We start from the raw sequence: 13,739 nt of genomic DNA on the forward strand, positions 1-13,739 counted from the left end.
AAAGGAATCCATCAAGCGTGAGCTTAGAGAGATGGTCTGGATAAACTATTATAAAATTCTGGATCTGGTAAAGAAGAAGAAGAAGAAGAACCATGTTGCCTCCTACAATAAACACTGAAACAAACCTAGCATTTAGAAATAAATCCTGATCTCACTCAGCATTAACCTACAATCCTGTTATACTGTAGAGTAATTACAGGCTTAACTTTGACTAAACCCCAAAGAATCAACGTGACTGTCTGGTCAAACTTTCTGTGTGCAATCAAGGCTAACCCCGCCCCTTCCATCAATTCCAGCCAATCACTGCACGAGCCTGTGGCACACTGACATAATTGTAGCAGACAACAACACCAGACCGCTGCAGCAGCAGCATTTAAAAACCGATACAACATGGAGGCGCTTCTATAGAACACGTCGTTATAAGAGACGCGGAACAAGCAGTCCTCCTATGTGAAGGTGCACAAAGCATCTCGGTTGCTCCACACGCCATGTCATCTCGATTGTAAACATGAGCGCACAGGCGCTACTGCAAAATGGAGCCAGGGCAGCCCCTCTCTCTCTGTCTCTCTCCCTCTCTCTACTACTCTACTCACCAACCAACAATACACACGTTATACATTTCCACACTATGCGCGGATGCATTATTACAAAACACAATGCATTCGGATTTAATGGGGGAGAAAAGCATCTCGTGTCTTTCGAATTACCTTTACGATGAACGCGTAACGAGATGGAGCGAGAGAGCGACTGTACAGTACGTTCAACTGCCTTCAATTCCCCTGTTGTTGTTGTAACGAAACGTGAGGAATCGCTTTCGCCTTCACCCGACAAAAGACAGCGGGCGAAAATAATGACATTGTTTGCAGGTAGCATGAAAACATGTTACTACAGTCTGCCAGACAGAGAGATGGAATGCGAGTCGCAAATCAGACGGAGCAGCAGCGAACAGGACTGGAGAACGAGAATAGGATCGCAAACAAACCTACCTCCGCGGACTGAACAAATCGTCCATTTCTGACATCAAGCTCTAAGGCTGCGTTGCTGACACTTTGTGTGTATTAATGCGCGTTGGAATGATCTCCTCTCTCTCCCACCTATTTCTAGGTGCTCAAAATGGAGAAGCACGCATTCGGCTCCGGAGGAGGCATCCACTGAGCTTGTGCTGTGACCTCAGCATGCACGTACAGCGTAGCCAGCTCGCGCTGCTACAGACACTACTGAGCATGTGCAGCGACCTTACACACACACACACACACACACACACACACACACACACACACACACACACACACACACACACACACACACACACACACACACACACACACACACACACACACACACACACACACACACACACACACACACACACACACACACACACACACGATACGGAATTCATCTCTCCTCGGATGTCTGCGCCATAATAAACAAGGCTGAAATTGCAAGGCTGCAGACGCACCGCTCGGCATACCAAACAAGCGGAGCGGGCGAGGGAGGGAGGGAGGGAGGGAGGGGGGGAGGGAGGGAGACTGAACGGGGCCCTGAAGTGGGGGGTTCCCAACCAGCAAACCCCATCAGTGCGAATGACAGGGACTGCTGTCACTTCGACATGTGAAGCACTACAACCACAACAACCGATAATAACAATCGAATACAATAATTCGCTTGAGCAAAAATCATTCATCAGCTCTTATAGGAAATATAGCCCCAGATTAAATGTGAATAGTCCCTGTGGGGAAACTGAGTCCAGGAGTAGGACAGGTAGAGCCAATAGAGAGCATTGAACCGGATATAGAAAAATAGCAAATCAAAATCTGAATCACTACAACATACAGCAATAAAGTTGAAATATTAAAATATAGCAGTTGGGTAACACTTTATTTGGATAGTCCACCTACAGAGTATGTGCAACATTTTAACAGCTTATTTGTTGACATTCAACAATTTTCTATTATTATTTTTGGGTCATTTTTGCCTTTATTTAGATAAGACAGTACCTGTAGGGGCTACATGTAGACAGACAGGTAAGGTGGGGAGAGAGAGAGTGGATGACATGCGGCAAAAGGACCTCGGGTCGGATTAGAACCCGCGTCGGCCACGCGAAGGACCGAGCCTCCGTCATACGTGTGCTACCCAGTTGAGCCACCTATTCAACTGCATCTCAACTAATAAGCTGTTAAAACAACATATACAGACAAAGCGAAACAGCTGAACGTCAACAAATGTCAACTACTAAGCTGTTGAAATGTTACAAATACTCTGTAGACTGTCGGCAGGATATCCAAATAAAGTTGAAAAAAACAAATGGGTGTGATATTTTCAATTGTATTATAGCACAATTATATATTATTCAAGTATTGTAAAACTAGGCATCTCGCGCTCGATTCCTAGTCGCTAGGGCAGGGATACTCAACTTTCTTTGCCTGGGGGCCGTTTTGCAAAATGATAGGATGCCAGGGACCAGTTAATAAGCAAACATTAATCAGATAAAACAATTTTTATTGTAGGTTTTTGGGGTGCCAGCTGGAATTTATTTAGCCTGACCATTTTAAATGTTTAAGATTTTTACACTCCCATGAACCAACATAGCATACATCTGAACCACCAAGCAGAATGTAAACAAGCAATAATCAGAGTGAAAATGCAAACACAATGCTCGAGTGTGTATAATACCAAAAACCACAATAGTGCCTATGACATCATCAGTGATGTCATAAGATGATTCTGCTCTCATGACATCACTAATTGGCATGCGCAGTGCACAATTGCCCAACTTTGCATCACTGATGACATCACTCACTGATGACATCACAATGTCAATGTCTTACCAAAAACCACAATTATTCGAGTGACATCACTGATGAAGGCACAATGTCTATGACATCATCAGTGCCTATGACATCATCAGTCATGTCATAAGATGATTGGGTCAATAATGATGACATCACTGATGATGTCATAGACATTGTGACATTAGTGGGACAAAAACTGGAACAAACAGTGCCCACTTGAAAGAAACAGTGCCCACTTGCTCCCCTTTTATAATGATTTATGACATCACTGATGATGTCACAATGCCTCTTATGACATCACTGATGATGTCACAATGTCTATGACATCATCAGTGAAGCGCCTCTATTGAGAGTCTCACAACAATTGAGAGTTCAGCTGCAGTGGATCAAGCAGTCATGTTTCGCTTGGAATAAACAGTGTAGGTATATTTACCTAACTTCGAGATTATGGACGATGCATATGAATTATATGGCCACCCGTATTTATTTGAACCGGACTTTAGCGTTATATGGATTACATACTGAAGAGCGGGGCCAACGGAAGCTTCTATCTCTACCAATGTGATGGACAGCAGACAGAGACAAGCTGAACACGCTGCAGCAAGGTAAATACAGCCTTCATTTTCTCATTGTCTCTATGATATAATAAGGATATGAGCCGGTGCGTGGCAGAAAATAAGCTATTTACAGGACGTGCATGCATGGCTGCAACATGCCCTATGGCACAGGGGTGTCCAAACTGTTTTGAATGGGGGCCAGATTATCATCATATGAAAATACTGGGGGGCAGCTGTTTCTCGCATCATCTGGGTTATAAAAACAAAACAAAACAATCACATACAATTGTACTCTTAAGGATTTTGTTTACCATCTGAAAACATTAGTTTTGCCTGTGTAGTTCCTACTTGGTGCTCGTCTACTAACTGTATGATAGTGCTATCCTTGTTAGGGGAACGGAAAACATGTGAAGTGAACTTGCTTGATTAACCAATACTGTGTGGAGGGCCACATATGGTATATTTTGAGAGACAAGCTGAGGGCCACTTAAAATTGGTCCGCGGGCCGGACTGTGGACATGCCTGACCTATGGCCTCTGTTCCAGGCCATAGCACGGTGCATTCTAGATCTACACCGCATCATTTTCAGAAATGACAGTTCTGGGTGAATAGTATTCACCTTATTCACCACGCCCACTTTTTCTCTCTTCCGCGTTCAACGCAAACGTATTTGTTCTTCCGGTTCAGTGCTAGTTGCCTTCTGTGGCTAATATTAGCCACTAGTTGTTATATGGCAGTAAAATGCCACTGAATGACCAAATTGATATAACTTTTAACCATTTCGAGTAACACTGTTTCCATACAGATCACCAGCGTTAGTTTGTTGTTTATAACATGGCTATATTCATAACGTTTCTATCTCGGATGCGTTATTTCGAATCGCACATAGGTTACGCTAAAACGCACATAGGTTACGCCTCGAATCGCACGCAACCTATGTGGGTTTCAGGACGCAACAGCCTCGACTCCACTAACGTCATCTTAAGAGCACAATATTCCTGGAATGCAAGTTTAACTAAACAGTTACATGTCCTCTGCATTCTACATAAAATTAAGATATTACGGGTTGTTTTATTTTGTATGTTACATACATATTGGCCAAGATATGTTAGTTTATGGGGGAGTAATTTTGCCACTTTAGGAGCGGAGTGTGCGCGGCCATTTTGCCTGCGGGGTTTTTGGCAAGTCAAAACGGAAATACTATTACGAAATGACGTAATGCGGAAGCGTCCATGTGTGGGCAAAGAATAAGGTGAATAACATCAACTAAGCTGCTGAAAATAAGGTCCAGTTTGTCAAAAACACAATTCCCCTTTAAATAGATATAGATAGAAGAACCCTAATGGACCCTTTTCACTGGGGCCATTTTGTGTCAAAAAGGCAGGGTAAACACAGGTGCAAGCAAAACAGTTTGCAACTTCCAATCATGGAAGTTGGAAACCCTCAGTGTTTTGCTTGCACCTGTGTTTACCCTGCCTTTTCGACACAAAATGGCCCGAGTGAAAAGGGTCTATTCAACTTGGCATGTGATATAACACATAACAACAATAGCCCTTCCACTGATAAAGCCATTGGGCTCTGCTGGCTCGTCCATAATTATTATGACACATTGGACCCAGTGGCGGCTCCAGAGATGTTCTCTTGCTGCTGCTCTGGGGTAGCATGAAGTATTTCCCTATATTGTTGGTCACATATCTGACTCTGGCACATCACCCAGGCACACCCACCAGGCACACCCACCAGGCACACTCACCAGGCACCAGGCACATCACCCAGGCACACCCACCAGGCACCAGGCACATCACCAGGCACACCCACCAGGCACATCACCAGGCACATCACCAGGCACACCCACCAGGCACCAGGCACATCACCAAGTCAGTGCAGAAACAGAACCAAAAAGAGCTATCACCGAGTGGAAATAACAGGAACCAATAACAACACACTGTATCCCTCTAGTTAAACTTGACCTTCATCAAAAACTTTGGCGAATTTACTGTGCCTTCCAACCACATGAGTAGTGAAGCTGACAGCAATTACTTCTAGGTTCACCTCCTCTTCTGATAAAAAATAATATTGGTACAGAAGTGGACTGCATAATCGTATAACATTTATGCCTATCATTTTTTGTTGATATTACATCTAATTCCAGACCTTTGACCATTAAAACACAGACTGCTAAGGAGCAGTTAGTGCCATTTGTCCTCGCTGTGCAGACTTGAGCCAGTCTTTGTGTCCTGGTGGGGGGGGGGGGGGGGATAAAGGCAGGTGTAGCAGTGGAAGTGATTGGATAAATTGGTTCCTCACCTGGTCTCTGGGTTATATCCGAGGATATAGAAGAAGGAGTCGATGCGGGCTTTGAACTCCCTGGCAGCAAAAATGTCGGAGAAATGGGCAATGTTGCATTTCCCCCTGCAGGAGAGAAGATAAGCTTTATTAGAGGAGAAACAGACGTACCACAAAGGATGCACCTAGCAGGAGGAGGAGCCCGTGTCATAGTTAGTAGTAGGGGGTGTCAAAAATAATCGATTATAAGATGCATCGCGATGTGGACGTGCACGATTCTGCATCAATTCACAAATGTCAAAAATCGATTATTATTATTATTATTATTTATTTATTTGAATAATCGAATAAAATATAATGGAAGTACATGCAGTTGTTTATTTGGATCATAATACAATGCAATTCCAAATGCACTTTTATTTTAAAAGTAGCCACACAGTGAGAAAAAAGAAAGTGAGAAAAAATAAATCATGTATTGGGGGGGGGGGGAAGTGACGATTGAAGATGCATCGATAATCGTAATCGAATCGAATCGTAGCCCTCTGAATCGTAATCGAATCGAATCGTGAGGCCAGTGAAGATTCACAGCCCTAATCGTTAGGAAGCTGTTGGGGCACGATCATCTAGCGGAGGTAACAAATCCAGCAGCAGGTATCATCTCGTTCACTTTGCTGTGAGGCTACTGACGATGTCAACAGCAGCTGTGGAGCTGTCAGCCCTGCCTGGTTTGCTGCGGTTTTGAGGTGCGGGGGCAGACAGACGCCACAGAGATGCTGGACAGCGATTCAACCTGTGTGTCTCTCTAGACATGACTAACCCCCCCCCCCCCCCCCCCCCCACAATGAGCTGAGCGCGCTGAGACCCTCCTCAACCACATCTTGATACCATTTGTGTTTGCAGCAGCCGGGTGTCTGGCTCTATCAAAGTAATAGACATCACCCCTGGTGGTGGTGGAGCGAGGCCGCGAAACCCTACCTTTTCTCCCCCTGGAAAGATTAAAGGCGACTTGGGGAGGGCCGCCTGTGGAGAGCTGCGGCATTACAGCATCCCGCTGGAATTCACTCCCGTTTATCTTTAAAGCCCGGAGAAGAAGTCAAATCAAAGGCTGCTCTGTGCGGGAGAAGTTGCAGCTAATTTGCCCTGAAATCAGTGGTTTTCGGGGGGAGACGTGGCTTTGACTCGCCGCGCCGCGGTGCTCACACATGGCTTTGGTTAGAGGAGAGGGGAAGTGGGAGAGGTGTGGGGAGGGGAGCTGGGGGGGGTGGGTGGTCAGCTAGGAATGGATGAAGAGAAAAGAGGGGAGAAATCACACGTTGCAGGAGAAGATCTGATTTCAGACCGCGACAAGAATTAGGCCTGTGTGCTTTTTTATTCTGGTGCTAAGCAGCACAGAGAGTCAGAGTGTGATTACTATCACTTTTGATCTAGGAGGAGCTTGTAGGGAAGTTACAATGCTCCTTCAAACCACAGGCTCTGAAATATCTTGGTCAGAGCTTAGCACATAAAACTTCCAGACTGTGTGTGTTAAGGCCATGGCACACCAATCAAACATTCTCAAACAAACACCAACAAACACCAACAGACAATTGTCTGTGAATGTTGGCAGATGTTGGAGATTGTTTGAAAGCATGGCACACCGACCAAACATATTCAGCACAACAGTCCCAAACATGTAAAAAAGAAACACCAGAAAAATAGAAACTGCACTGTGTTACAGCACATAGAAGATGGCTCAGACTGACAAAGTTAGTTATACATCTGTCGAGTAATACAATGATACACCCAGTTTATTTCTTTTGTAGCGACAGATGGCCTAAAACGCCACACTCACGTGACGCTTCTTGAGAGAGAGGTGAGGTAACTGCATCTTTCTGCAGACTTTATCGAGGGACCATGAAGGCGTCATGTGACAGGCAACCGCAGGCAACGCTAGTTGAAGCCTGGAGGTCCTGCTGATGGCAGCTGCAACAGTGTTTTCTCTGCTATCAACCTGGTTAATCTCGCTATATTCTTCATCACAGCGGGTCATTACCCACTGTGCACTTAATCGTGCACTAGTTCTGCATAAGCACCTGCAGCTCTCTCCTTATTTTACTGACGTTCTCAGTGATCACACGGCTGTTTACATGTGTTTCTGAACGGCTAGCTAGTTATTAGCATAGCTCGCTGTTAGCCGTCATGGATGTTCTCTCTCTCCCTCATTATGTAACCTTGCTGCGCATAACATTACTTATTTGCGGGAGTGCATGGGAGAAGTCTCCCGCTAGTGTTGTTGATGCCCAGTGTGATGGCACATGGTTGGCAGAGAAACGTATGTTTGCTGCGTCGCGTGTAACGTTAGTTTAGAGGAGGCTCTGCCTCTGACCAAACTGACCAGACAACCGCATGCATTAGGCGCGCATGCGTGAGCTCCGTTTCCATGGATACGCGACTGAAAACATGGGAAGTTACCAGACAACAGCGAACAGCGAACAACGCCGGATTGAACAAGTCGAATCCTGGCAAACATGACAGAACATCGCCGAACATCGCCAAACACGAACAGACAAGGACAGACAGCTATGGCACACCAAACGAACATTTGTCTTTGTTCGTGTTTGTTTGTGTTTGTTTGAGAATGTTCGTTTGGTGTGCCATGGGCTTTACGGCCGGTGAAAAATATATATTTTAATGGCAATTTTAATTTGGACAATCCAATATTGATTCTTGAAATCCGGAGATCCGGCTTTTAATGAATGCCTTTTTCAGTGTGTGTGTGTGTGTGTGTGTGTGTGTGTGTGTGTGTGTGTGTGTGTGTGTGTAGATTAAAATTAAGTAACCTTTTGCATAATAGCAAAGATGTTATTTGTAGTGGGCCTCCCCCTCCTCCAATAGGCTACATGCACAACTTTTTTACTTCCTGAAATTAGTACAGCTGCTTTATTTCCTGTCCTACTGAACTGATAAATCAGGTGTGCCTGATCATTGTTGTGACTGCAGCACACCTGACATTAATCAGTTCATCCAATAGTGATGACAGGAAATAAAGAAGCTGTACTAATTTCAGGAAGTAGTGGAGTTGTGCATGTAGCCCATTGTCAATGTTAAACATTAAGCTTTTTAGTAATGCACCACATTACGAGGACAAACCACAACATTAATTCTTACAATAATTTCTTTCATATCTAACCAGTATTGGTATTCTAACTGATGTACCCCTAATTTAATTGATATTTAGTCGAATCAGAACTTTGTGAATTGAAATGATATCCGGTGACGGTTCCCCATCGCTAATGTGTGTGTGTGTGTGTGTACCTGAGAGCAGCAGCATGATAGGTGTCCACATAGTCGGAGATGAAGAGTTCTCGACTCTTCACCACTGGGTCAGTGATGACCAATTCCCGGCCAGAGTCTGAGGAAAGAACAACACAGTTAGACCAGAGTTATACTGGAGTATATTCATTATTCACATACTGCCAAAGATAACCAAACATTAATCCATGGCATTAATAAGATAAAGTAGCCCGGGGTATTCAGTTACTAATAAAATCACGTGCAGAGTCCGTGCTGCATACACGCAAAGTAACAAGTACCTCCACAGAGGTCAATATCATGCCACATGATTCGATAAAGCCAATCACGTGCGGTCCCCTGAAGAGAGGACGTCATGTTGGCTTCTCCAGTCACATGACCCCTGTGGGGGTTAAGACGCATCAGCGCCACCGAATATGAGCCGGGACTCATCGTTGACAAATGACCCCTGAGTCGTAGCGTCGCTGTGGCCACGGCGCTCCGGCATCGTGACACCAATTCTAATCCTCCCTGTAGCCTGACCCTGTTGTTGCAAGGACACACTGCAGAGATCGCTGTGCCGCACGGCACACTGACACTGCTTGGGTTTCCAGGGCAAACAGCATTTTGGTGATAACCTCAATGACACACAAGCCTTCAAGCCCCCTTCCCTCTGACTAACTCACGTCTCTGCTTCTTCCCTCTGACTTATGCCTACCCCACACTACAGGATAATTTGCAAGATTATGGCCAAGATTCCCCCCTCCCGATTTTCTCGGGGGTGCTCCCGATTTGAAACGCGTCGGGCAGATAATCTTCCCAAAAGATCCTGTAGTGTGTGGGGTTCAAAGATTCACAATCGGGAAGACTGCCTCTTCCCGATTGTGAATCGGGCATATCTAACATGTTAGATATTTACAACCCGACAGGCGATTGCATCTTGAGCAGAGAGCCAGTAGTAGCTGCGTTTCCATTACAGTTTTTCGCAAAATAATCTGGTCCGCGTCCGCCCGCAGCCCCGCACAGAAACAAAGAACGAGGAAATTGTCATCGAGGTGAAATACCCGTGCGTCTTTGAACGGGACGGAAAACTAATGCTATACTGCAAAGCATGTAGCCTACAACAAGCGCTTAGGTCTCATATGCTTCCCGCATCGGCGAGTGTCCGCACGGAAAAGTGAGTCAAATCAGCAGACGCCCCCTCCACAAGACACCTGTGCAGACGGTTTTCGCCTGGCCGTGCACAGTAGGCCTACACCCCGAATGGACGCGGCTGTCCGCGCAAATATTAGTTAAACAAATCCTTTCAGTGCAAATGCATTATAAAAACAAAAAATAAGATTTGTTTAGAAAACGAAATGACACAAATGTATTATTATTATTATTATTATTATTATTATCATTATTACTACTACTACACCCGGTGCGCACACTGAATAGGCATTTTAAAAGTTAACGTCGAGCCCTGCTTCCAAGGTGAATCTTCGGCATAATCTTCTAGTGTGTGAGGTTGCGTTTGAACAGACGCGATTGTGTGTGTGTCCCAAGATTGAAATGTTAAAAAATCGGCTCTCTCTGTCCTGTAGTGTGTGGGCTCTCAAGATTTTTATAATCTTCAAGGATTTGAAAATCCTGTAGTGTGGGGTAGGCATAATTCACGTCTCTAGGGAGGGACGGGAAAGCAGCATCACATGCTGTTTACTTGGAATTGTGAATAGATGTGTATTTGTTGTCTGGATACAAGAAGGTTGTTATGCAGTGATTTGTGTCTTGTCTATTAGTTTGTTAGCATGTTAGCTTGTTTTATTCTGGATTGGATTCTGTGTTTTTCCTCGGATTTTGGCACAAGGGATAGTAACATCTTGTCCTGTGCATTAATTAATAGTGCGGGGAATGCATGGAACACTGACTATTGCTCATCCATTCGGGGCATGTGAGATAATGATAACAGGTATGTCTAATAACAGGTGAGATGGTGAACAGGTGAGTGTGTGCAGTGTGTGTGTGGACACTACTTTTTCTCAAACGTTTGACAGTTTAAACAGAACCACTAACATTTATCCAAGTATCCTTACATGACTTCTTGTTGATATGTTAGGATGAAGACTAGTTTGTTTGTTTGCTCGTAGTACTGAAGTGATCAGTTCAATCAACTGAATATCAAACATTTGCTGGTTACAGCTTCATAAATGACCAGATTTGTACTGTAAGCAAATAATCACTCTAGATCACTTTAAGTCAGACATCACTCTGGAAACTTGTGATGGACATAAGTACCATAACAAACGATTGATAGATGAATCAATAATGAAAATAATCGTTATTTGCAGCTTGCTGCCATGTCAGGCATCTGAGAGTAATGCAAATCACAGGTCAGCAGGTTCAGGAAAATATTATTTTCAGGACTGCTGAAAGTAATAGAAAGAAAATATGCTGTAAACCACCAGCTTTCCTGACAGGATTCTGAATGATTTCCAAGTAAATCTAACTAAACCACTGGGTGCTGCTCATTCATCACAACAGAACAGAACAGAACAGAACAGCACATACCAGTGAGAAAAATACAAACTATAAGTCAGATTTGTTGTGAAACGCTGGTATATTTGAATCACTTTGTTTCTACGGTTCCATACAGAGAGAAGCTCAAATTGAAAATCTAATCGTGCACCTTGCAAGTGGGTTTGAGGCAGGCGGTCCACGAGGACAACAAGAGCAATTCCTACATCAAATCTGACTTTCCTTCATAAAATCATGTTTTTGTCAGGAGATTTCAAGTTCAACTGTAAAAAAGGTGACATGGCTTATGAGTGTGCTGATGCGTGTGCACTTGTGTCTGTTAGAGAGATGAGTCCATCGCTACCGATGGTGTTGAGAGTGTGCTTAAGGGCCACATGACACCACAGGTTATTAGCACTTGACAGTGCTGTTGTCTGGTCTGAAGGAGTGTACTGTTACCCAGGGAACAGCACAGAGCCAGGGGATGGGTCTGTGCTGTTACCCAGGCAACGGCGCTGGAAGCACGGTGCGGTGGGCGCTGCAGCACCCCCTGGTGGCAAGAGATGTAAAAAAAAAAAAAAAAAAAAAAAAAAAAAAAAAAAAATTTACAGTGCACCTGAACGCAACATGCAAAATACCTGCTGAATAAGTGTCCAAATGTTCATGTAATTCTGGCCAATACTCCACTTCTGTTATAACATTTCAGTCTGGAAGATATAATCTTTATGACTAAAAGGCTAAATGAATAGCTTAGAAAATGAATAGCCCTGGGGGCCCATGGTACTATTAATCTGGCCCTGGATATATGGGAGGAATAGCAGGTAGGCTATCACTGTCCCTGATTCCTGAGGGTAAATTGAGTAATGCTGCAGAGAAGAGGAGAAGACACTGAATAATGACATCACAACAGTATAATCCTAATGTTAATTTAAAATTAAATATTCCTCTAAATATGGCTAAAAGTCCAAAAAGGGTGGGAGAGAGAATGAGGATTCCAACACAGCAGTGGGAGCAAGTGGTGACATGGAGGTGAGTGAGAAAAGGTGACTGAATAATGACACAACAGTCTAATCTTAATGTTAATATTCCTCTAATCTGGCGACAAAGTGGCCAAATTTTCTTTGGCGACGACCTTTCCGGCGCCCGCAGCCGTCCCCCCCAATGTTGAATCGGTGGCTACGGCCTTGCAGCACCCCCTACCTAAAAGTACTTCCAGCGCCACTGTACCCAGGGAACAGCACAGAGCCAGGGGATGGGTCTGGCTGCCCGGGACACCGTGTGTTCTGCTTTGTGTTTGAAATGCAATTCACGGCTGCCTCTCACTTCCATCCCCTGCAGTCTGAGAGCGAGCCGAGCCGGGTGTGTGTGTGTGTGTGTGTGTCTGGAAGAGTGTTGTGTCTGTGTGCAAGTTAGAGATGGAACCATATGAACATTTCACATCACGATCATAGTGACCAAAATGATCACGGTTATCAGTATTATCACGGTTTGTTAAAATGTGCTGAAAATGTTCAAAAAAGTACTAATACACTCACAGAAATCATTTCACCAAGCTTTATATTGAAAACTCAGACCCAAAAAGGATTGATACACTCACTGAAATCATTTCTCCAAGGCTGAGCGTTTGCATCTGGGAGACGGGTACCAACTTTGGTTGATGATGGACAGTATTTACCATGTTTTTCAAAGCACTGTAATCATGGTACCACGGTTTTAATGATAATGAACATTTGAAACGGTACGGTTATCGTACAGAATTTGATCACGGTCATCATTAAAGCCGGTTATCGTTACATCCCTAGTGCAAGTGTTATTACTACTTTGTGTGTTTGTGTGTGACACTGTGTGTGTACAGTACAGTATATGCACGTGTGTGTGTGTTGGGTGCGTCACCGTTCTCGTTGTTGCGGTCCTGCACCAGGTGCTGGTAGACGGAGTCGGGAACCTCTGATTGGCGGTAGTACCATTTCACACTCATCAGCAGATGGTCCCGTTTACTCTGCAGCAAACACACAGTGAGAGACGGAGAGTGAGCGAGCGAGTGAGGAGGATTATAAAATTAAAAAAAAAAAGAAATCCCACAGTAAAATAAACAGACATCATTTTCGTTTTGTTAACGACGTCACAAATTGGCCTCTTGGCAAACAGAGCTGTGTTTATGATTCATCGTGCCGGCTGATGCCAGAAAGCCCACAGTGTGTTTCACAGTGAAACCAAGTCAATTAAAAAAGGATTGCAGAGCATTTAGAGTGTTAATAAAGTCAACAGTGGGAGGATGGCCGGGTACAGGAAGAAGTCTGGAGAGAGGGGAGGGAGGGAGGGAGGGAGGGAGGGG

General features: G+C 44.4%; 1 protein-coding gene across 2 annotated transcripts in view; it reads right to left on the minus strand.

Annotated features, from left to right (window-relative positions):
• Positions 1–1,127, minus strand: part of rerea (arginine-glutamic acid dipeptide (RE) repeats a) — a 51,419-nt gene extending 50,292 nt beyond the window's left edge. For both annotated transcript variants that reach the window (XM_083639449.1, XM_083639450.1), the window contains exon 1: positions 987–1,127. In XM_083639449.1, coding sequence (XP_083495575.1) covers positions 987–1,021 — 35 coding nt within the window. In that variant the 5' untranslated portion in view covers positions 1,022–1,127. The remainder of the gene's footprint in view (positions 1–986) is intronic.
• Between the last annotated feature and the right edge of the window lie 12,612 nt (positions 1,128–13,739).

This window comes from Poromitra crassiceps, assembly GCF_964638095.1.
Source record: "Poromitra crassiceps genome assembly, chromosome: 6".
In the NCBI taxonomy this organism is placed as follows: Eukaryota; Metazoa; Chordata; class Actinopteri; order Beryciformes; family Melamphaidae; genus Poromitra; species Poromitra crassiceps.